The sequence below is a fragment of the Mytilus californianus genome, unplaced genomic scaffold (genome assembly GCF_021869535.1).
Source record: "Mytilus californianus isolate M0D057914Y unplaced genomic scaffold, xbMytCali1.0.p SCAF_4, whole genome shotgun sequence".
Taxonomy (NCBI): Eukaryota; Metazoa; Mollusca; class Bivalvia; order Mytilida; family Mytilidae; genus Mytilus; species Mytilus californianus.
Genome location: NW_026262690.1, coordinates 121,034,000 through 121,060,581, shown reverse-complemented (window position 1 = coordinate 121,060,581; position 26,582 = coordinate 121,034,000). Strand labels below are relative to the sequence as shown.

Here is a 26,582-nt window from a genome sequence, read left to right as displayed (position 1 = left end):
TTTGATATAATGGTGGACATAGTCATATGTGTTTGATATTTTTCTAAGTTTGATTTATAGTCTTTCTCAGTTCTCTATATTCTTTATACAGGTCAGTTATATTTCTCTATTACTAATTATATGTTAATAGTCCAGATATTTATTATTTTAATTTAGAATGAATGTTTAGAATGAAAGGCTGATGCGTAAATGTTGAATGCGAGATGAATGCTATAAAATGCTATAAAATAGATAAAGTACAAATAAAGTATTATCTGTTTGATTAAACAGATTAAGAGACGTTATTTTCATATTTTCATAAATAAAGTACTTTTAACTAATTTGGTAAATAATTTATTTAATACACATTGTTTGAGAATTCGAGTGTTCCGGTATGAATGCTTTAAATACTTTAGGTAAAGATATAAACATAATAAAGGTTATGTGGTATTGATTAATTATTTTAACTACGAGTACAAATCGTAAACAGGTGGATAATTACAGTAAAACATGGATAACAATTTGTTTATTTGTTATACAGGTATATGTTTAATAATCCTGGGAAGATGTGAATAATTCCATTAGATAATTCAGGAGGCCTTTGCACCTCATGCGAGGTAATTAAGCTAAGTGTTATTTTTGTAATGTTCGTATTTTTGTTTGTTGCTATTTTATGCTTAACACATTTATACAGCATGCAGCTTTTGCTTTTAGTTTTGTAAACTTTCCTATGTTAAAGTTTGCTTTAACCGCTTTTGTCATTTTCTATATATTAAGACCTGTTTATATAATATGAGTCATTAAGTGCAAATGGACTAAACTTTGTCAGATACGTTCAACAATATAAGCATGTTGTTGTAAATACATGCAGAACAGATTTATTTCTATTTTCTATTAGTTAAACATTTGTTTATCATATTACATGGATAGAAACCTATGTAGTAGATTATTAATTTGATAAACGGTCAGAATCTTACTATTGTATTTATTTTGTAGGGTATCTATTTTGTTATTGTTATTATCCTGATTTTGTCAAGAAATAAAATCAAATCAACCTCAGAAGAAAATATTGTGTTTTATAAGCCTAGAAAGTGCAGTTTTTTCCCTTCTAATTTTCATAGTACATGGCTTTCCATGCACTCTAAAATGCTTTACATGAATGACTTTTCATTGTAGATTAATTATGAAAGGGAACTCTAAATAACTACACTAACGAAGTGTACAATCCCCTGAGCTATTTTCCTCGGGAAAATAGCCTATTGATTAAAGATGAAAGAGAATAGAATTATACAAAAACGTTTTGAATTTTGAATTTTGCAAATGTTTATCATGGTACATATATATAACAAACAAAAAATGAAATGGGGGCAAAGATGTAGGTAAAATAATCTTTTATTCAATTTTGATACGAGACATTCTTGTCAATCTTTTTTTTTTTCTTTAAAGACTGCTGATATATAAATCAAATGATTTTTTTCGAAAAAAAACCACAATACATGTACATTCATCATTTAAAAAGTAAGCATCTGATGTTGAATGGTTGTAATTCAAATATTTATAGAGGGAGTTTTATAATTATCAAAATATATACAAATTTCAAAAAGCTGATTTATATAACATTGTGTGCTTTTTAAAATAAAGAAATTTAAGGTATATCAGTATTAAATTTTACCTGAAGCAGAAGAAAAACTCAATGTTCGATCAATTCATCCTTTTTGTCCTCACAAAACTATGTTAGTGCTATTTCATTCCATCCATTGCAATGATCATTACTTATGTTATACATTCCTTTTGTATGAAAGTGAATTATTATCAAGGTTTGAATATTACAATGGGAAAGGATAATTTTGTAAGGTCACTCTAAAGTGTGAATGGGTATGTTCTAAATTGGTCAGGCAATACTTGGTCATTTTTTATGAACATTTAAACCCTCGGCTACGCCTTGGGCTTTAAATCTTTAGAAAACATGACCAAGTATTGTCTAACCTTTACATGGCTAATAAGAAAATTGAAAATGTGTCAGTACATGATTGTTTAAACTCATTTTACTATTTATTGAGAAAAAGAAAAGGCTGTTAGGCATACAGGTATTGTTCCCATTCTAGGACAAAATGAGTCCAAGGCACAGGGGTTTGTTACAATTTGCCGGGTTTACTATCCATACGAACCCCGAAAAAATCACAAGGGAGGAAGCTCATTTGCGATGTTGCTTTTAATCGGTCTCACTAATTAGCGACAAGAAGAAAAATTAAGCGACAAGAACACTATTTAGCGACAAGAAAACAAATTTAGCGACAAAAAATCAAATATTCTATCAATAAATATAAGTTTATAAAAAAGTCAATATCTATAGTAGTAAAGCATCACACATGTTTGAAACATAGATCTAATTGCTACATTTATTTGTGATATGTATTACAGCAAATATTACGTTTTCCCTGTCATATTATGATATTAATTTTTACTTGTGTTTTAGAACAATTATATATATTATCTTATAATTTTTTTTACACACTCTCTTTGTCTAATATATAATAAACTGACTGCATGCAAAATGCATTATTTATGCATCATTGTCCGGCAGAAAAAAACAGACATAATTTGTGAGAAACAATGAACCAAGGATTGGTATAGTAGGATTTACTATAGAAATCTGAAATCATTGAAATCAAACTAGAGGAAAACGTATTTAAAACGTAAACATTTTACATCATTTTATTTTGTGTATTGACTCATTAAACGATATTTATCATGTTTATGCATGACTGAAGTTTAAAGGTAATTAAAGACAATGATGAGTTTTCATCAGGGGTTTACTATTTACAATGCTTGTATATTCTGGTGTGTGTAATTATATAGTCTGACGCGTGTACAAAGTTGAAGGTGATAACTGGATGTTATTGTAGCAATTAAAACAAAGGACACGCGTATCGCTTTTCTCATTTGATTTATTTTCTAAACATATTTTTTTTGACATTTGACAAATGGATTAGAGACATTTTTTTTAACTTAGTAACGTCTTCTCATTTGATGTTTCACACTGTGTGTACTGTTATCTTCAATAATTTATTCGGAGTTTGGTATTTTGGTGATTTTACTTTTTCATACAATGACTTTGCCTAAAACAGTACATACATTATCTTAAACATATTTCGTTATATTTAATAGAAACGAGACAATCCCTTTCTTCTTTACAAATGTTAAATTTCTTCATCTATTAAAATAATAAAAATAATGAAAATCACGTTATTACTGGCCGTATATATAAAAAAAAAGATGTCAATTTAGTGAGACCCCTTCGAATTATTGTTTCAAAAAAAGACTTTCACTAACTTTGTGACCTGAATAAATCTGTTCCCACTTGATTTATCTCTTCAATGACCTATATGTATTCCCTTAAGTAACCTCTATAACCATTGTAATCCTTAAATGAACTTGACATTTCTGAACTAGAATCCATCGACGCCCTACATTTGAAAATGAAAGTACTAAAGCGATGCCTGGCGGAAAATATATTTTAGGCACCCTCGGGAGTTTACTATAATTGTTATGTTTTTCGGAAGTCTACGGTATTTTAGATTTCATTAATGTAAAAAATGGTGGGAATTATTTCCCTCTAAATTATCTCCATTAGGTACACACTGTGTATGTTCTTCAAATTATAGTAAATTCCAGAGAGTGCCGAAAATATATTTTCCGCCAGACGTTCCTTTAGGACGCTATCATTTGATTTTTATCGGGGGCTAGGATGAAAAATTTTGTCCTGCATTTTTTTTTTAAGTTGTAATCTCTGTCCTGCCTTTTTATTTTTCACTCTATTCGGTCCTGCCTTTTTTTTATTAGTTAATCCTGACTTTTTTTACATAAATTGTCATCCTGCCTTTTTTTTTGCCAAGTTGCTCATCCTGCCTTTTTTTTACCTCAAAACTCCTGTCTTGCCTTTTTTTTCAAATTTCATCCTATCCCCCCATAAAAATCAAATGGTAGCTCCCTTAGAACTTTCACTTTCAAATGTAGGGCGTCGATGGATTCTAGTTCAGAAAAAATGTCAAGTTCATTTTAAGGATTACAATGGTTATAGAGGTTACTTAAGGGCATACATATATGTCATTGAAGAGATAAATCAAGTGGGAACAGATTTATTCAGGTCACAAAGTTAGTAAAAGTCTTAGAAAAATTTTGAAACAATAATTCGAAGCAACGTCGCAAATGAGCTTCCTCCCTTGTGATTTTTTCGGGGTTCGTATGGATAGTAAAACCGACAAATTGTAACAAACCCCTATGTCCAAGGTGTACTTTTTGTACATATTTTTAGTCGTTTTAGTCATTAAATTATCCAGCAAAAATGTCATTACTAAATATGAAGTAATTACAAATGTTTCTTACCTTTTTACCATTTACATAAAATACCAGTGGTCCCTTCTTATACATAATTAGTTAAATGCTAAAGCTTTATAAGCCTTGTTTTCTTTAGCAGACACCAAAATAATCTTCAATCTTCAATCTTTGTCGTGATGACAGGGTAATCTGTCTTGTAATTATCCTCTCTTGTAAAATTATAGTCACTTATGTAGTTTCTCTGTTGTACTTAAATATCGTAGGTGGCGCTTTTAAAAAATAAAAAGAAAAGAAAAAGAAAAAATAATAAAGAAAAAAAAAGTATTTAGAAAAAAATCAAATTTAAAAAAATGTATAATCAGATAATTGAATTGACATGAAAAAAATAAAAAGAATGTCTATTAAATCATCCACTAAAACGGTTTGTTTCCTCTATGTACTCTGCTATTAATTGGATGACATTTTCTGCATTTGGCATATTGACTGTTAATAAATTGTCTAAATCTGTTGGAATTTGACCTGTTATGAAGTAAATTTGATGAAATAATTTGTCTCTAGCATCGGAATAGAGATCACATTCAAAAAGGTAGTGTTGTACATCTTCTTTTTGTTTGCAGTGATCACAGGTTTCAGAATTGATGTCTTGGTTTATTATAAGCTGGTATGCATTTAGTTTGAAATAACCTGTTCTTAAACTGTTGATTATGTACGTTGTACATTCTTTTTGATGGGAAGTCTTTTTTTACTTTATTTTTAACTTCAGGATGAAATCTAAAATAATGACGTCCAGAAATGCTGTTTTCCCCATCTTCGTTGCCATTTTTTTTGTAACTGAATTTCTAGCTGCCTTTTTTACATCTTGTTTTGTAAATAGTATGTCCTCAACTGCTAGTGTTTCTGCTTCTTTAGCAGCTTCTTTTGCCAAAGTGTCTGCTTTGTCATTTCCTTTTATGTTGGCATGGCCTGGTTTCCAGTTGAAGTTGATTGAAATTCCATGTCCATTTAAAATTTTTATTTTTCCTTTGATTTTGTTAATGGTTTGATGAGAGTTGTCACTTTTCCAATTAAGAGTTAAGAAAAAAATAGACAAAGTTTCAATAGGAGTTTTTGCAAAAGATACTATGAAATCAAGTACAACTTTTATTGGTATAAGTTCAGCTAGCAAGATTGATCCTTTGTTAGATACAGGTTTTTTTAATTTTTCTTCTTGATTATCTATGTAAATTATAGCTCCAGCACCACATGGGCCTGAATTTCCCAAACATGACCCATCTGTAAAAGCGACTGCTGTGTTTGGTGGTTGAGATTTGAGTTGTTCAGAGATAATTTGTTTTCCTTTTTCTTTTTGGGCTTTTGTTCTGGATTGTAAGCTGCCTATATTTCGCCAGTAGTCAGGGGCTCTGACAACTGATATCAGACCTTGGTATTCATACTGGGGTTCCATCTTGTATATATCAACCATTTCTGTATCTCTCATGTCTTCTGTTTGTTGATACATTTTTCCTAATGGTGAAAGATATTTTTCTAGATGTTCCTCCTCTTTCCAAATTTCAAATTTTCTTTTAATTGGGACATTATTACTGTATGAACTAATTCTCTGATGGCCATTTCTTCTCTTCTTAAATCTATTGATAATGTTCCACTAAGTACTTCTAATGCCTCAAGAGATGAATTAGATGGTAAATCTAAGCTTATAGCTAACCCCTTTCTCTGAATTTCATTCAATTTGTTAAGATGACACGAATTGCTGGATTGCCAAATGCTGCTAGCATAATTAAAAATTGAACATACTAAACTAACATAAATTTGAACAAGTGTCTTGGTTGGTATTAAAGCTATTCCTTTGATTTCTCTTAAAATTCCTAAAGATCTTTTGGCTTTCTTTATTGTTGATTCAATATGGCTGTTAAAGTTTGATTGTTCGTCCAATTTTAATCCAAGTATAACTGGAATAAGGTTCTTGCAATTTCAACTTTTTTCAAGAATATGACATAAAAAGATAAACTATTCTATTATTTGACATAATATCCATTACAAATGGTTTATAAAGTTCTACTACTCGATATAAAATGACAAAAATAAAATTAAGCAACAAATTATCGAGTTTGCAGTTGCATGTTGTTGTTCTATTGATATGCTAATCAAACACCACTTCACAAATTGTTTACCACACAGTTATGAAATGAATATGCATGACGAATCCTAGAAATAGCTCCTACTGTAAGTGTTGGCTGAATGTAAGTGAATAGCATCCTAATACAATAATTACATTGCTTGATATACATTTTGTACATAGTTTTAACCATATTGTACTCTTAGTCTGTGTTTAATTGTCAGGTCAATATTAAATCTTTGTATTGCACATGGTAGCATTTTTGTCCTTTCATAAAAGGCAACCAAAGTGATTAACTTTTAAGTATTTACTCAGAATTTTTTTAACCCATGCTTGCATGATCATGACCATAAATAAACAATGGCAATATTTATGCAGTGTTCTCTGCTATTGATCGATAATATCAAATCCATGGTGCTTCAAATGAGGCATGCATGGGTTTTAACTTAGGCCAAGTCAACCTGATTACTTGAAAATTAGTAGTTGCTTTTTCTTAAGCATATAGCATTTCAGAGTAAGAGTAAAGACTGGTCAGCTTTGTTTGAAATAATATGTATGATTATATGACTTGTCTTATAGTCGTCTTGTGGACTGTTACCTAGTAAACTGGCACATTAAAAATCTGGCTCAGCATGTATATATATCTAATGGCAAAATTTATACTCATACATGAATTACATTTACATGTCTTTGTCCTGATATGAATGTAATGTTTGCCACTAAACACCAATCTATCATCACATAAACTTCACATAATAAAAAATTACATGCACATTTACAAATGTACCTATATGAATGTGTATCTTATGAAAAGTTTGGATGAAAACCATTTATACAATGTATTGAAAAACAGTTGGTTTTTGGCATATTTAGAACAGAGCCTTAATTTGAAACTAGAAACGTTTAAAGAGCAGGACTACTACCCCTGGGATGTGTCAATTTAACAGACCAGGGTGTCCAATATAATAAATGCATCTTCCGATTAAGACCTAAAGATTCTTACACAGTTTCATGAACATCTGCATTGATCTGATGAAATACACAAATGTATGTTACTATATATAAACATTGACTTAGGGCAAGTTGCATCCACACAGTGCATTCTTAGTAACAGGCCTGGATGCCCCACTAATGTGGACACCTTATATTGTTGCTACAGTTTGTGTCAGTTTTATCCATGTTGTTATTTACATGATTCTAACATTTGTCTAATGTTTCAAAGAAGTTATCTCTCACTTCTAAACATTTTGCAGTAACGCAAGCAATGTCCCTTTATTCAACACCTTTATGGAAGCTTAATCTGTATAATATATTGAACAAAGCAGATATTTTTTTAAATCAAAGGCGTTATCCCCTAACTGCAGGGTTCTAGAAACTTTGTCATTGCTAATTGGATCTACGTGTTGTAGTGAAAAATCCTTCCCTTGTGGATAGCATCATAGCTATTTTCTGATATTAAACAAAAAAGGTTTCCAAAAGACATTATGAATCATACACTTTTTCTACTTAGTTCACTTTCGCTTAAAATGTAATCTCTTAGTGTCATTTTTTGCAGGTTTTATTTCACTGTTGGGGTTATATGACTGAAAAAATTGCATTGAGTACACATATATTAATACCAGTCTGCAGCTGAAAAAGGTTAGTTTTTTAAGTGAACCAGAGAAATAGATCTGTTTATTATTTTGGAAATGAATAAATGGGATAATTTGATAGTAAGATAAAATCTGTTTTTGCTTGTCATAAATTATCATGTTCATGAGACTATGTTGTTGATATATAAATTATTTTCATTCTTTTAATTAGCAACATTGAATTTTGGTTGTTGCAGATGCTGTTCTGATTGTGGAGGTATGTGAAACGGAAAGAAAGGGATATAGACTGTTTTGAATCTAAGGAGTAAGTACATATATGATATAATTATAAGAAATGACTTATCAGCTTATCAGTGAAAAGTAAAATCACAAAAATACTGAACTCCGAAGAAAATTCAAAAAGGAAAGTCCCCAATCAAATGGCAAAATAAAAAAAACAAACAAACACATCAAACGAATGGATAACAACTGTCATATTCCTGACTTGGTACAGACATTTTCTTATGTAGAAAATGGTGGATTGAATCTGGTTTTATAGCTAGCTTAACCTCTCACTTGTATGACAGTCGCATCGAATACCATTATATTGACAACGATGCGTGAACAAAACAAACAGACACAATAGGTAAAAATGTCAAAAATAGGGGTACAGCAGTCAACATTGTGTTATCATCTTGAATGTTAAAAAGACTATTTTTTGTCACTTGTGTATATAAGCAAGGCAAATAGACTTATTTGTTAACAGTTGATTACTCATCTTACATACTAGAAAATATAATTTTATTGGACTGTTTCCTCTGTTGTTTACACAATTGAAAGTATAATGATGCACTAACAATTAGACAATTTTATCTTTACATGACATTTTTGTTACTTCTAGATTTATATTATCAAAATATCTATATGAGTCTTCTTTTTTTCAGGTAATTTAAAAGATGAGCTACCAGAAAAGGTGTTGAAAGTTTTGAATTTGTTTTAACAAGCACATTAAAAAATAGCTTAAAAACAGAACAATACCAGGTCTTGACCTGTGTGGCTGCATGCAATTAATTCTAAAATACCAGCAAACAAGAAGTAGCTAAATGCCAATAGGCATCGGCTCAAAATTTTGAAGCTGCATACATTCTTTTCCATAGAATCCAAGAAATCTTTTAACCAAGTCAAGTGGTTACTAGACTTGCTATCAATTATTAACATATATATATATATAAATGTCACATGTAATATCCCAAATATAAGAATTATTTGGTTTGTCTGACTATCTTTCTTCCCATGTCATGTTACATGTATGCTCAGTATATTTTAATGTCACAAGGATATGGAACGGATACACGGTATATTTTCAACCATTTAAATAAAACAGACAAGCTCACATAAAAATTAATTTTATATATGAAAAATCAAGTTGACTAAAATTGTCTGTTAACATACCTTATATCCAAAAGTACAGAATTGTCTTTCTCAGAAATTTTGTATGTTTAATAGAATGATACTTGTAGCTTCTATTTTCTTGGGTCTGTATCAATATAAAATAGGGAGATGTGGTATATGATTGCCAATGAGACAACTTTCCACTAGAAACCAAGTAAATGTTAGAAAATACAGGTCAAAGTTATGTATGGCCTTCAACAAACCAAAACTGTGTAGCAATCCATGAAAGACACAAAGATTACAAAGTGTAAAACAATTCCAACAAGATAGCTATCTGATTTATAATGTTGAAACAGCAAATGAAAAAAAAAATTGATATACAGTAGGTAACAAAATGACAATCACTGAATTGCAGGGTCTTAACTTGTCACAGGCACATACAGCATGTGGCTGAATTTGTTTGGCAGGTTTTTATTTGCTCTTCGAACTTTCAGGATCTATTCCTGACAGAAGAGATTGGATAAAGCTAAAGTTCAATGCTTCCTCTTAAACGAGTCAACTCACTGAAACTAAACATAACAATCATATTCGCAATAGGTACTATTTTGGATAAACAGAGAATTCAAAATGGCCACACAAGGCAATGAAAATTTACATGAGATCCCATTAGGATATTGACTTTTGACTTATTTTCAACTAGTCTTAATACAAATGGTCCCAGTTTTCAAGAACAATTGAAATAGAATCAAATGATGCAGGAATAATCAGTCTGTCCAACACTTTTAAAAATATGTTATGGGCTTTTCAACATTGCAAAGATTTAACCTGCTGATAACAATTTTGACATTGAGTTATACATAAAGTGTTATCTGTGACTTCATATTTTAAATATTTCATCAAACTGATACCAATGTTGACATGACATAAGTGTCAAAAACTTTTGAAAAAGTATGTATGGATCAAAAAATGAATACAGAAACAAATATATGTATCCAGCATACAACATGTACAAATATTAATCAACAAATTCAAACTTTTTTCTTGGCTCATTCTGCCTTCTCATCGAGGGACAAAATAAGCCATCGTATGGTGTTATAATCTGTAGTCCTTATACTTTTTCAGAGTGTGTAGAATATAGGTTATTTTAATATGCCAATGTGACCACCAGGGCCACCATGACCGAAAATAAACATAATCGTAAAATTAGGTAAATGATCATTTAAAAACCATAACAGATACAGAAAATCTGATCAGTGGGTGAAAGAATATTTTTGGAAGGTGAAAATTAACATAAATGTATTCAATTTTCACCAAATCCTACAATAGCAAATTTCATCATGATCAAATAACAACACTTAGTAAATTGTCATCCATAGAATATTCCTTCATGGCTTGATTTCATTTTAGATCACGTGTTCAGAGACATATCTATTGTACCAATGTGTCTCTGATGTCTTTTGGAAAATAGAACAAAAGAAAAAGTTCTCGTTTGGTTTAAAAATGAACCTTTGAAAGCCTATGGTGACCATGAGTCCATGTTGAGTCTCCGATCGGAACAAACAAAAATTACTCATGGTGAACTTCAAACGCAAACATTGATGTCTGACTTTGAAGCTAATATAAGACCAATCAGATACTGTTTAGCTAGGCTTTCTGTAAGGTAATAAAGTGGAAACATATTGTTACGGTATTTTCTAAATTACATTCCAGGGTGATTATCCTTCATGTGTTCCACAATATAAAAAAAGAAATCTGATTTTCCCTATGGTTTCATGAAATGTTGAAGAAAGAGGTGTATGTCAACAAGCACCTATTTGTTATGAACATTCTTCTTAGTTTTTATTTTGTCTCAAAGCATTATTATCCAAATAGTTTTCAATTTTTGATTTGACGATCCTTTTACTGTCACTACTCCAGTCCTATGAAAATAAGAAGATATGATATGATTGCCAATGAGACAACTCTGCACTAAAGACCAAATGATGTAGAAGTTAACAATTATAGGTCAAATTTCATCCTTCAACAATGAGCAAAACCTATACTCCATAGCAAACCGTAAGAGGTCTTGAAATGTCTTATGTAAAACAATTCAAACAATAAAAGTAATGGCCTGATTGATGTACAAAACAATAAACGAAAAAAAAAACAAACAAAAAAACAAATGTGATCTACAGCAACAAAAGACAATTACTAAATTACATTAGTTTAACTTTTGACTGAAATTTTAATGTTTTTCTTCTATTTATTGCAGATTCAGATTTAGGTGGAAAATTAGTCGTAAAAGAATTTTTGAGGGCAACTAAACTAGAGGCTCTAAAGAGCCTGTGTCGCTCACCTTGGTCTATGTGCATATTAAACAAAGGACACATATGGATTCATGACAAAATTGTGTTTTGGTGATGGTGATGTGTTTGTAGATCTTACTTTACTGAACATTCTTGCACCTTACTAATATTATCTCTGTCTATAATGAACTTGGCCCGGTAGTTACAGTGGAAAATATTTTGTAAAAATTTACAAACATTTACAAAATTTATGAAAATTGTAAAAAATTGACTATAAAGGGCAATAACTCCTTAAGGGGTCAATTGACAATTTTGGTCATGTTGACTTATTTGTAGATCTAACTTTGCTGTACATTATTGCTGTTTACAGTTTATCTCTATCTATAATCATGATAATAATATTCAAGATAATGACCAAAAGCTGCAAAATTTTCTTAAAATTACCAATTCAGGGGCAGCAACCATACAACGTGTTGCCTGATTGGTCTGAAAATTTCAGGGCAGATAGATCTTGACCTAATGAACAATTTTATCCTCATCAGATTTGCTCTAAATGCTTTGGTTTGAGAGATATAAGCCAAAAACTGCATTTTACCCTATGTACTATTTTTTAGCCATGTCGGCCATCTTGGTTCGCGGGCGTGGTCATCGGACACATTTTTTTTAAACTAGATACCCTAATGATGATTGTGGACAAGTTTGGTTAAATTTGTCTTAGTAGTTTCAGAGGAGAAGATTTTTGTAAAAGATTACAAAAATTTACAAAAAATGGTTAAAAATTGACTATAAAGGGCAATAACTCCTAAAGGGGTCGACCGACAATTTTGGTCATGACAACTTATTTGTAGATCTTACTTTGCTGAACATTATTGCTGTTTACAGTTTATCTCTATCTATAATAATATTCAAGATAATAACCAAAAACGGCAAAATTTCCTTAAAATTACCAATTCAGGGGCAGCAACCCAACAACGGGTTGCCTGATTGGTCTGAAAATTTCAGGGCAGATAGATCTTGACCTAATGAACAATATTATCCTCATCAGATTTGCTCTCAATGCTTTGGTTTGAGAGATATGAGCCAAAAACTGCATTTTACCCTATGTACAATTTTTTAGCCATGTCGGCCATCTTGGTTCGCGGGCGGGGTCATCGGACACATTTTTTTAAACTAGATACCCTAATGATGATTGTGGACAAGTTTGGTTAAATTTGTCTTAGTAGTTTCAGAGGAGAAGATTTTTGTAAAAGATTACAAAAATTTACAAAAAATGGTTAAAAATTGACTATAAAGGGCAATAACTCCTAAAGGGATCGACCGACAATTTTAGTCATTATAACTTATTTGTAGATCTTACTTTGCTGAACATTATTGCTGTTTACAGTTTATCTCTATCTATAATAATATTCAAGATAATAACCAAAAACGGCAAAATTTCCTTAAAATTACCAATTCAGGGGCAGCAACACAACAACAGATTGTTCGATTCATCTGAAAATTTCAGGGCAGATAGATCTTGACCTGATAAACAATTTTACCCCCATGTCAGATTTGCTCTAAATGCTTTAGTTTCAGAGATATAAGCCAAAAACTGCATTTTACCCCTATGTTCTATTTTTAGCCATGTCGGCCATGTTGGTTGCCAGGCGGGGTCATCGGACACATTTTTTAAACTAGATACCCTAATGATGATTGTGGCCAAGTGGTTAAATTTGGCCTAGTAGTTTCAGAGGAGAAGATTTTTGTAAAAGTTAACGGACGACGACGACGACGGACGACGACGGACGACGGACGACGGACGCCAAGTGATGAGAAAAGCTCACTTGGCCCTTTGGGCCAGGTGAGCTAAAAAGGTATTAAATAAAAAACATGTTTACAATACAATATAAAGGGGAATTGTTCACCTAAATATCGTACAATTTTGAAGAGGCACTTTATTCTTTGTCATTTTCCTTTTTCACATTTTACACATTGCATTTAAATGAACATTGAAATGTTTGCAAAAGGAAAATTTTGTAATAAAATACTTACTGCAACATAAAAAAAAATTGCCAATAAACTATATCTCCTTGACACTTATCCAATTTACTGGTATTTTATGAACAAAATAAACACTTGTCAATAACGTACACATACCAGAGGATTTAGGATATCAGTATATTTATAAAAGAGGGGCGAAAGATACCGAAGGGACATTCAAACTCATAAATAGAAAATAAACTGACAACACCATGGCTAAAAAAGAAAAAGACAAACAATAGTACACATAACAAAACACAACATAGAAAACTAAAGACTAAGCAACACGAACCCCACCAAAACTGGGGGTAATCTCTGGTGCTCCGGAAGCGTAAGTAGATCCTGCTCCACATGTGGCACCCGTCATGTTGCTCGTGTTAGTACAAACCCGGTAACAAGTCTAATTCGGTAGGTCACATTCGTGAAATAAATAAGGGTATTTTGTTAAAAAAAAATGGGGAACACCTGTTTTGTATGAGTAATTTTGACAAGCTGTACATGCCCCAGTATACAAGCATACATGCAAGCTAGGCCACACATTTCTGTTTTTCTCATTGATACACTTTAAAAATACATTGCCAAGTGTCTGAACCAAATTATTCAGGACAGAAGATTTTGTTTGACATTGATAGGTGTATAATTACCTTATTGTGGGTTCATTTATTTTCGTTGGTACCAGTTTTGATGGCATTAGGAAAAAGTATTTTATCGTGGATAAGGATAAGCTTATAAAAAATTTGGACTTCTTTAAACACTCAAATTCATGGTACACAATCACTTCGAAATACATGAAAATTGGTTTATCCTGCAATTGACCTTTCTACTATACTAATACAGGTGTACAGATAACACAAAGCAATATTCTTATATAGACGTATATAGTCTCCTGGTATCCTGCTTCTGTTACAAGCGAACGGTTATGTCAAATTACTGTTAACATCACAGTTCAATATGGCGTCCTCATTGCGGTCCGCGTTTAAGTCATGTCGATTTCTTTCAAAAATAAATTCAACGATTGAGATGGAAAAAAAATGTACAAAATTAATTGCAGGATAAAGACAATAACTGTTTAGTGTCGGCTCGAAACAGGAGTAATAGCTCGCTGAAGCTAGCATTACACCTGTTTCTTAGCCTCGTACAAATACAGCTGATATTTAAAGACACTAAACAGTTATTGTCTATATTCCATTCACAAATAATAGTGAATTCACAGTATTTTTAATCATTAGATACATGTATTTGTATTGGTCCTGATATTTGAGGTGAGGTGTCAGGATTATACAGGATTTAGTTTCAACAGGTCCTACTTAAACTGAGAGAAAAAAGTGCAGAATTTACCAAGAGGTAAATTCAAAACTACAAGTCAGGGAAAGACAGATAAAACGATAAGACTGAAAGAAAACCCAAAAAACAGAAAAGAAAAAAAAGTCCACAAAACCTAAGGTTGATCCTCAGGAACATTTATAGAATTCTTTTATTGCAGCTTTTGATAATCCAAGTTCAAAGAAACCATTTCTAGGGTTAGATTTACTATACATGTAATCATTACTACACGATGGTTACAGACTGAGGTCAAAAACAAAAGTAACTGTAAGTACACACTAATAAAGGTGTTTAGGGGTAGGGTGAGTGATAGGGTTGTTGGGGTATACTAGGATTGAACCTATAATTGTTGACTTTTTATACACTGTGACTTGGATGGAGAGTTGTCTCATTGGCATTCATACCACATCTCCTAATTAATAGAAAAGTAAAAGTACCACATATTGATATCTTCTTATACTCTATTCATAGTGCTTTTCTTGCTTATTTGTAGGACTTCTTGCTTGTAGTTCTATACTTAATTTTCAGTTTTGTTTTACTCTGTCATGTCTGCTGTGTTATCAGAATTTCATCACCCAGACACATAAAAAAATGAAGACTTTTGATTGTTTTACATTTGTCATTTCTGGGCCTTTTATAGCTGACTATGCGGTATGGGCTTATCTCATTTTTGAAGGCCGTACGGTGACCTATAGTTGTTAATTTCTGTGTCATTTGGTCTCTTGTGAAGAGTTGTTGCATTGGTAATAATACCACATCTTCTTTTTCATATTTGCTGACTTGCTGACAATAGAAATAAACATGTTATCCTTAATAGATATCAATTATAGTAAACCAACATATTTTATCGAAACTTTTTCGTGATAAGCAGTTTCTAGCCAAAGGATTACTAGGACTTTGTGGTTATTCATTTTCAGGATTAAAAAAAAAAACTTCTATTGGTATATGTACATAAGAAAAATATAAAGTTTGACACTCCTTATTCAGATTCATTGAAATACTCAAAAAAAATATTTGGTTTATAGTGTGTATTTACATTGGCCTTTAGTCTCAGTAGATATATTTTTTCCGGGTTCAATTCAGATTATTGTTTTCAAAGGCCCTTTTTATGCGACCGCAAAAAAAATGTGGCATTCGTATATTGCTATGATGTCGTCGGCATCGGCATAATCGTCGTCCGAAGACACATTAAGTTTCCGGACAATAACTTTAGTTTAAGTGAATGGATCTCTATGAAATTTTACCAGAAGGTTCAATACCACAAAAGGAATGTTGGGATTGATTTTGGGGGTTATGGTACCAACAGTTTAGGAATAAGGGGCCAAAAACAAGCATTTTTGTAGTTTCCGGGGTTCAACAATTTTTGGGTGGATTTTTTTTTCCAATTTTTTTTTCTTCAAAATTTTTGAAATTTCAAACTTTTAGAAAAGTTTAAAGAAGAAATCTTCAATTGCACAGTATTGCGCAACAGCACGGTATTGCGTAACAGCACAGTATTGCGCAACAGCACAGTATTGCGCAACAGCACAGTATTGCGCAATAGCACAGTATTGCACAATATCACAGTATTGCGCAATAGCAAGAAATCTTCAATTGCACAGTATTGCGCAATAGCAAGAAATCTTCAATTGCACAGTATTGCGCAACAGCACAGTATTGCGCAACAGCACATTATTGTGCAATAGCACAGTATTGCACAATAGCACAGTATTGCGCAATAGCAAGAAATCTTCAATTGCACAGTATTGCGCAATAGCACAGTATTGGGCAATAGCAAGAAATCTTCAATTGCACAGTATTATGCAAGAGCAAGAAATCTCCATTTGCACAGTATTGCGCAATAGCAAGAAGTCTTCAATAGCACAGTATTGCGCAATAGCAAGTAATCTTCAATTGAAAATAAATACAAATCTTTTAACCAATTTCAATGGGATTTATTTAAAGTCTTTAATGTTTTGGGATTCTAACCTTGTATTACTATTTTGGATATTGGGCCCCATTTTTAAATGGGTCTACATTAAAGTCAAAAGGGTCCAAAATTAAACTTTGTTTGATTTCATCAAAAACTGAATTGTTGCGGCTGTATGATATGCTGAATCGTATTGTGCATTTAGATTTTTTATTTTGGGCCCTGTTTTCAATTAGTCCATATTAAGGTTTGAAGGGTCCAAAATTAAACTTTGTTTGATTTCAACTAAAATTAAATTTTTTGGTGTTTTTTATATGCTGAATCTAACCATGTTGTTAGATTTTGGATATCGGACCATTCTATGTAAATTAAATGTCCCATTTCAAATTTTTAAGATCTTTAACCACATTTATTTTGTGTCAGAAACCTATATTATGTCAAAAATTTGATCACAATCTAAATTCAGACAGTATCAAGCTTGAATATTGTGTCCAAACATGGTCCAACTGTTCAGGGTTTGACCTCTCGAGTCGTATCAGGCTGCGCTCAGCGAAGTATTTTATTATTGTATACAAGACTATTATTGTTTATGAGAGGATGATTTCTGTTATTTACAAAATTTATTTTTTATAGGTAATAAAGAAAATAGAACATGTAGAAGTCAGCTGGGGACTTGGGGCTGCATTTGAACTTTTATCAGACTCTGGCATGATTAGCTGATAGTGGTCTTAGTTTATGGATAAAAATAGAACATTTAAAAGTTAAGCATGAGACAGTACTGAATTTGAACTTTATCTGAATCAACTGAAAGCGGTACAATTGAAGAATGTATAAGTCATAAAAAGCAATAATTTTACTGTCAGAATATTTTAGATTTGACTTCAGTGATCTCTCATTAATATTTATAGTCTTTGCTGTATGATTGGCTAAAATGCTTGCCACATGGTGCTGTAACAAGGTTTCATATCGTATGAAAACCAGTTACCACTTGAAGCATTTACCATACTGTAATAAAGCAACAGGTAAATCTGTACACTATTTATAATTGTGATTTTTATAAAAATGCTATATTTATTTATTTAAACTGTGAATATGAGAATATAATGCATGTCTTGTAATTTATAAGTGGTAAAAACCAGGTGGTGATATACATTTCTAAACAAAATAATTGTTCCTCTCTTTTTCATGTGGCAGCCAAATTAAGGAAAGAGCTGCTTTCATTTAAATCCTGCTGCAATTCAATTTATGTTTAAACACTAAACCTTCACCAGATTTCTCCTTAATCATTTGTCATCGTTAATGGTACCAATTCTATTATTGGTGATAAGAAAATAAAGCCTTACTCAGCAAATAAGGTTCTAGTAAGAAAAAGGGACGTTTGCTTTTTGTTGGAAAATGTATTGATATAAGACTTTAAACTATGCATAAACACTGGGTACATCTCAGTACATTTGTATATTAAATGATATTATACATTCCAAATATTAGCTCAGCTTTTGGTTTATATGTAAGTAGAGCTTTTTATTTGTAAACTAAGTTTTGTATTTAACACAATCCATTTTGAATTAATAACAATTTAAAATATTATTATCAGTTTAATTTTTGGTTAAATTCATGATAATTTATAACCAAAACCATACATGTATAAATCAGTTTTTCTTGTAAATGGACTGTTTAATTGAAATATCATATTAACTTATTCAAGCATTGGAATCAATTCTGTCCAGGGGAAACAACTTGTTGCAGGTAACTCTACCCAAGATTTACCAGAGTTGAACCTCAGACTGTGAAAGACAATGGGTTAACTTGTGCACTGTTTAGGTTGTTATATGAATTTAATGTGACAAGATTTGTGTATATTCATATCTTCATCAAATAGTAATTCTAATGCAACATTGTTTGTAACGTTCATTTTGATTGGATAACATCACCAATTATCATGGCATCAATTCACAATTGCACTGTTTAGGTTGTAAATGAAAAGATTTGTTTATATTCATACCTACATCAAATAGTAACTTATAAATTGTTTTGAACACATCAAAATGCATAATTTTATGTTTGTTGAACCAAAAAATTCAGTGATTTTTTGTGGGAATAGATCTGATGAAATTCGTGAGTAAATATTGTTTGTGAATGAATGGTATATGATTCTGTGAGTGAATATTTATCCTCATTGTCTTATTTGTGTTAACTGTTAATTATGATGTTACAATGAATTGTTAAAATTATGAAATCCACTGTTAATTCAAAGTTGAATTGATTGTTGTTGAAATTATGGATATACTTGACATTTATCTTTTAATCATAAATTTCAAGGACATAATATATTATGTATATTGCCTTTTTATATATTTTTTTTTAAATTAAGGTGGTCCATAACACTACAGGGAGATAACTCTGTAAAAATCAGCTAAACGTTTTAATCACGTTCTATTGTTAAGAGCGCTATTAATTCAATTTTCCATATAATTAATGTTTTCAAGAGGCATAACTCTTTTACAAATAGTTGATCGGCACTGATTTTCGAACTCTTCCGAGACATTTCTTATATAAACCTACAATTTAAGTTTCATAAAAATCTGGAAAGAATTGTACACATGAGAGTGCCAACGATTCAATTTTCCATATAATTAATGTTTCTAAGGGGCATAACTCTTTTAAAAATAGTTGTTCGGCACTGATTTTCAAATTTGTCCAAGACATTGCTGATATAAACCTACAATATAAGTTTCATAAAAATCTTGCAAAAATTGTACATATGAGAGCGTTAACAATGCAATTTTCTATATAAGAAATGTTTCCAAGGGCACAACTCTTTTAATAAACTGCTTCGCTGAGCGCAGCTAGATACGCCCGCAGAGGTCCAACCCTGAACAGTTGGGGCAAAAATGGACACAATATTCAAGCTTGATTCAGGTCTGAATTTGGATTGTAATTAAATATTTGACATATTATAGCTTTCTGAATAAATGTAGTCATAGATCTTGAAATTGGTTATATGAATTGAATTTATATTCAATTAAAGATTTCTTGCTGTTGTGCAATACTTAGTAAATCTGTTGTCAGACTATAAACAAATAAAGTTCAATTAATTCTCAATGTCATATTAGAAATTGATGAAAAAAAAAAGGGAGATTACATCAATCGATATAAACAATTCACCAAAGTTTCATGAGAATTTGTGACAGCATATTTGAGTTATTGTCCGAAAACCGGAAAATTATCCCTTTTTTTAATGAATAAAACCCCATAACTCAGAAATGTAAAATGTAAAATTTATAAAATTCTAAAGGGAGCTTACAGCAATACATACAAACAATTCACCAAAGTTTCATAAGAATTGCTGAAAGCATTTTTGAGTTTTTGTCCGAAAACTGGAAAATCCCCCCTTTTTTTAAGAATAAAATCCTGTAACTCGGAAACGTAAAATCTAAAATTTAAAAAAATCGAAAGGGCACTCATGTAAATAGATATAAACAATTCACCACAATTTCTTGCAAGTTGGTGAAAGCATTCTTGACTTATTGTCCGAAAACTTGAAAATCACCCTTTTTTTAATGAATAAAACCCCATAACTCGGAAACGTAAAATCTAAATTTTATAAAAAACGAAAGGGAGCTCACGTCAATAGATATAAACAATTCACCAAAGTTTTATGCAAATTGGTTAAAGTATTTTTGAGTTAATGTCCGACATGTTGACGACGGACAGACGGACGGACGGACAACGGTATACAATAATACGACCCGTAAACGGGCGAATAAAAATAGTTGATCAGCACTGATTTTCGATCTCATCCGAGACATTGCTGATATAAAACTTCAATATAAGTTTCATAAAATCTGGCAAGAATTGTACACACGAGAGTGCTAACGAAGCAATTTTCCATATAATTAATGTTTCCAAGGGGCATAAATCTTTTAAAAATAGTTGATCGGCACTGATTTTCGAATTCGTCTGAGACATTGCTGATATAAATCTATGATATAAGTTTTATAAAAATCTGGCTAGAATTGTACATGTGAGAGTGCTAACGAGACTTGACGGACGGACCTCCAGTATTTCTATACGGGGGACAAAAATGGATTTTGATAGTTTAATAATTGAAAAGCAGAATTTTTTTTTAACTTAAGTTTATAAGGGGAAAATGAAATACATTTTACCATAGTTTCAAAAAGGTGTACCTCAGAAATAATTGTGCATAAAATAGAAGTCATTTTCCCAAGACAGTAGTTGAAGATTTTTAATGTCTCAGAATCAGTTTTTAATGATGTACTTAGGTCAGGTTTAGGAATTTTTTTCAGACTCCTTGGTTTTTATTTCCCTATTTCCTCAACTAATGCTCTTCTGACTTATAATATCAATTTTAAATTCTAGATTTTTTTTAATTTCACCTAAGTACATCCTTAATACGCCATGTACATGGTTTTGTGTACTTTATTTATTAAAGAAATAAATTTTAAAACTGTGCTTGTGTTATGTATTTCTTATGACTGGCCTATAATTTAGATATAACTGAAGTCATTGAAGCCTGAAATGTAAGTCTGGTGCAATATATTTGATGTTGAAATAAAACTAAGTTTTGGGTTTATAAACAGCCTACTTGCTATAAATAATTTGACCTTGAGGGTAAAAAGTCAGATGTCTGTAATGATGATACACTACATATCATTTTATAAGGATACACTCATATTTCTCAAGTACATGTTGTTAGATAAATTATGTCCTCTACATTTATGTGTTATCTATAATTACAAAGTTTGACTGGACTCCTAAGCAACTTGATAAAGCTGAGGTGATTAAAAAACACATGCAAGTAAAAAAGACTGAAATGAAATGACATGTAGGTTGCTAGTATTTGAGAAATGAACTTGAATGCTTCATTTAAGGTGGTACCTAACACTACAGGGAGATAACTCTGTAAAAATCAGCTAAACGTTTTAATTACGTTGTATTGTTAAGGAAATATTAAGCTTCTCAATGATCAAAATTAGTGTTTGTCAAACTGCTATATATCCAATGAAATTTTTCTGATAAAGTGGTTGGTTCAAATTTTTTGAAATTTTTATATTTTTGTCAAAGGGTCAAAGTAAACATTTTGTCCAAATTTTATGAAAATTAAACGAGCCAAATTAATATTAGTCAAGGTGTTGGGTACCACCTTAATGATTAAGTCTAAAAATATAGGCTGACTTATGGTCAAACAATAAAGGAAAAACAAATATAACAGAAAGCAACCAAAAACAACTACTTAATAACAGGCTCTTGACTTTAGGACAGGCATTTAAACAATGTGGCGGGTTGAACATGTTTGAAAGCACTCAATCCTCCCCATAACCAGGGACAAAAGTCTAACAGAACAATATAAGTGCATAGATGTCAACTTTTTATTCCTATAATACATAGTAAGCATAACAAACAAACAAATCATCAATACAAGCAATTCATCAATATATTTATGTCAAACCAAAGGTAATAAATGCTAAACATATATACTTCCTCAATGTCTAAATAAAATTTTATTGTAGTTCACACATTCAACTTTGACTTTTGTGTATAAAGCTATCAAAAATAAATATATCTTAAATATGTAAAGCTATATACGGTGATCTGATTAAATTACAGATCCTGTATCCACGCATTGCTTACAAAAATCTGAAAACCTTCTACTTACTGTTTAAACAACCTTTGGGATCCTCTGGTTTTATCGTAATGATACACACAGAAAGTAGGATGGAATGTTGTCACACCGATGTAAGCTAAGTGTGCACAAAGAATCCGTATTTAAATCAGATTGTACACGGACTGGATTCATTCTAAGAGGACAAATGTTGTAACATAGGTGTCAACTCTATTAATATCAATGGGACAATCCAAATATTATCTCTTGAAATTTTTGAATATCACAAAAGCCTTAATATCTCAAATTCTCAAGGGCAGGTTAAAAAAACCTTATTTTCATAAAAAAAAAATCTACAATTTTCTATCATCAAACATCTATGACAATACAAATTTATTTTCATCTGCAAAAAGATGCACAGTATTCAAAACAATATTTGTTAACATATTTAAAGGTGTTTCAGCTGTCTAATATTTTGTTTTGAATGACAAACAAATCAAATACTGGATTTTTTTCAAAGGCTTTAATTAAAGTTTATTAAAGAGAATTAATTTTCCTGCAAAAGTAAGATAGAGTAAATCGAAATACAGATAAAATTGTGAAATAGATGCAACTGCAAAAAAAAAAGGTTACAGATAAGATTTCATATTTCAAAGCTTCACAAAGTCAACACTATATAGATATAAATAATCCTGCTTAAAAGCTTTTAGTATTTACATTAGTTTGATATTTATTTTATACATTAATCTACAAAAACAAGGAAACAAAATTAAACTAAGTTTGATATTAAAGGACCAATTCAGACATTTAACTTTGATTGAATGACGTCTGCTATCAATACCACAGTTGGAGGTCAGTCACAATTGACATTTCAAATGTTTCATCTTAAACACTTAAAACAATTTGATTGCTTGCAGTCAATTGAGATCTGTTCAGTCTATGTTCAGTAGTTATTTACTGCACACATCAACATCATACTGAATTGTCTGAAAAGTTACTAAACAGTACTGAATTGACAGCAAGCAACTTGTCTATACAGTAATGAATTTATTTTAAGGTTTTAAGTCTGAAAATTGACTGAACATGACTCAATAGTTTATTAATAGTTCAGACTTTTCAAATGATGTTAAAATAAAAATGACCATTTAAGACTAAAATTCATTTGCTAGTGTAGTATAATACAACTTCAAGTAAGGTTAATATATTGTTCTATGTATATTAGGCTATATACATGCATGTACACACTACTTAAAAATACCATTGAAATAGAACTACCTGGATTACAAATAAGTTTGTATGATTGTTCTTTTTGCAAGTCCTTTCAACATAAGGACAGAATAAGTTCTGGTAACTGACTAAAATATTTCATAAAGCACAATTTCCAAATAATAATTATGGACAATAGTTAGATAATAACTGTCAATGCTATTTTTAATCATGGTGTAAGAAGCTGTTAGGTAATATTATAACTTATTGTAGTAAAACACATTTCCAGTAAAGTGTAAATTAATTAAAAAGACTAGAACAACACAATAGGCAGATTACTTGTTAAATATGAATTGTTCAGCAAATACAATGGAGGACAAAATGGTCATAACTGTAAAATTATTCAAAGTGCCAGTTCTAAAACTTATTTTCTTGAGGACAAGTTAATGAAATAATGTTCACTGATTGATCAATTCAACCCAGAACTCACATTCTGATTTCGGATGCATATATCTGTATGAAGCTTTTCCTGAAATCACAATAATTAATCTCACATTTTTGTTCAGTCTTGATCACTTTAATAAATGCACACAATAATTTTGAATTTACAGCAGTCCAAGGGTTCTATTGTGTTAAACTGATCATCTAATCTCATAAAGTTTACAAATATAAAATTATTACAATTATGCATTTAATAAAAAAATGTGTATAATTTAATTAAAGCAAACCATTTCAACCTTACAGTGTTATAATACGAGTAGAAGATGTAGGGTTTACACTGTATGTTATTCAGACTGTATCCCAAACACAAAAATCAAAGCACTATTAAAGCTGTGAGCTAGCAAATCGGACTTGATCACAAATATAGAAAGCAGATTATATCAAAATTGAATACAAAATTCCATAAAAATCAAAAAGATAACCCCAATTAAGTATATGTACTTCCCCTTCTGGAAAACTTACATACAAAAAGATTGCGGTAGATGAATTAAATGGTGTTTTGTACTTTCTGCAAGCCATTTACACATCTATGGTTTAACTTTATACCTTAAATTCAGAATTTTGTCAAATCTTGACTGGTGACATAGAGCCTGATTGGCTGACTTTAAAAACACTTGAAGGGCCTCTAATAACAACATTTAATGCTCATGATTATTAACTTTCCCCTTCAAAAATATTGAGATAGATCTAACTTGGAAAAAATGCATAAATGGTCCTTGAAAACGGTAAATTATAATAAATATTATTATCAATTAATTCAATTCTTTATTAAAATAACTGTCTAGATAAATACTACACTAATTGTTATCCCTTCACATAACATTTAAAAGAAAATATATAGCTAGCTGTATTCTAATGCCCCTGACTGTAGGAACATGGTTGACCATACCAAGTCCAAATTCATAAAAAGTATAATATCTGACATATATAAAACAAACTTGATCTGTAATACCATATTAAACACTAAAAAATCGACTCAATATTAACAGGGTTTAACAGTGCATTAACAAACATACACTGAAAATCTTCCAGAAGAATAATTATTTTCATTTAAAAACATTCAAATTTATCATTTCTTATTTCATACAAAGATTACTGGTTAACAACCTTAAAATATTGTCTTAATAAAAAATCTTAATAATAAAATAAAAGTAAAGCATAAATAAGAATGATAATATAAAGCTCTGTATATTGTGAAAGCAGAATGCAATTAAACATTATTATTCTTCAGTACAAAAATGAGTTTCCAACTCTATGTAAAGTTGTTATGTATCATATATTCATAAATGAGTCCAAAGTAATCCACCAGTTAGAAGTCATTACTGATTCATAAATCCTACTTTATAATGAGTCAGTAATCTACTAGTTCAAAGTCATTAATATGAATTCTCAAACCATGTTTTATAATGAATCCATAGTTATCCACCAATTAGCAGTCATCATAGATTTACAAACCATGGTTTATAACTCCCTTCTTCAGGTTCTGGAAACTGTAAATATTAAAATTAATTTGTAATGAAAGTATACTGAAATAACTTGCATATTGATGTATCCCCTGATGGACCAAGGGGATTCACAAAGGGTCCATATTGGCCTTAAATTATGTGAACTTTAGCTTTAGTAATTCAATTAACAAGAGGCTCTCAAGAGCCTGAATCGCTCACCTGTATTTCAGAGGAGAAGATTTTTAAATGTTAGCAAACTTGATGAACAAATTGTGTAAAATTGTCTTTAAAGGGCAATAACTCCTTAAGGGGTCAATTGACAATTTTGGTCATATTAACTTTTTTGTAGATCTTACTTTGCTGAACATTATTGCTGCTTACAGTTTATATATATCTATAATAATATTCAAAATAATAACAAAAAACTGCAAAATTTTGTTAAAACTACCAATATGGTGGCAGCAACCCAACAATGGGTTGTTCGATTCGTCTGATAATTTCACGGCCGATAGATCTTGACCAATTAAACAATTTTACCCCATGTCACATTTGCTCTAAAAGATTTAGTTTTTGAGATATAAGCCAAAAACTGCATTTGACCCTTATGTTCTATTTTTAGCCATGGCAGACATGTTTGTTGATGGATACAAACTTCAGATACAATTTATAAACAAGATACCCTAAGGAACATTTAGTTAAAGTTTGAATGTAATTAGCCCAGTAGTTTCAGAGGAGAAGATTTTTAATTGTTAGCAAACTTGATGAACAAATTGTGTAAAATTGTCTTTAAAGGGCAATAACTCCTTAAGGGGTCAATTGACAATTATGGTCATATTAACTTTTTTGTAGATCTTACTTTGCTGAACATTATTGCTGCT

The 26,582-nt window shown here is 30.9% G+C and overlaps 2 protein-coding genes and 2 long non-coding RNA genes across 6 annotated transcripts in view; 2 read left to right on the top strand and 2 right to left on the bottom strand.

The window, feature by feature from the left end:
* Window positions 1-4,498, bottom strand: part of LOC127699208 (xanthine dehydrogenase/oxidase-like) — a 73,598-nt gene extending 69,100 nt beyond the window's left edge. The window contains exon 1 of the mRNA XM_052202977.1: window positions 4,366-4,498. Within this exon, the coding sequence (XP_052058937.1) occupies window positions 4,366-4,410 (45 nt within the window). The 5' untranslated portion in view covers window positions 4,411-4,498. The remainder of the gene's footprint in view (window positions 1-4,365) is intronic.
* LOC127699220 (uncharacterized) overlaps window positions 1-26,582 on the top strand; it is a 107,231-nt gene that overhangs the window by 63,070 nt on the left and 17,579 nt on the right. The window lies entirely within an intron of this gene.
* Window positions 525-9,137, top strand: LOC127699221 (uncharacterized). The gene is made up of 4 exons (XR_007981136.1): window positions 525-596; window positions 7,986-8,068; window positions 8,259-8,326; window positions 8,946-9,137. It is a non-coding gene; the product is annotated as an uncharacterized LOC127699221 (long non-coding RNA).
* Window positions 22,302-26,582, bottom strand: part of LOC127699183 (xanthine dehydrogenase/oxidase-like) — a 92,739-nt gene continuing 88,458 nt past the window's right edge. For all 3 annotated transcript variants that reach the window (XM_052202934.1, XM_052202933.1, XM_052202935.1), the window contains one exon: window positions 22,302-25,749. In XM_052202934.1, the coding sequence (XP_052058894.1) occupies window positions 25,699-25,749 (51 nt within the window). In that variant the 3' untranslated portion in view covers window positions 22,302-25,698. The remainder of the gene's footprint in view (window positions 25,750-26,582) is intronic.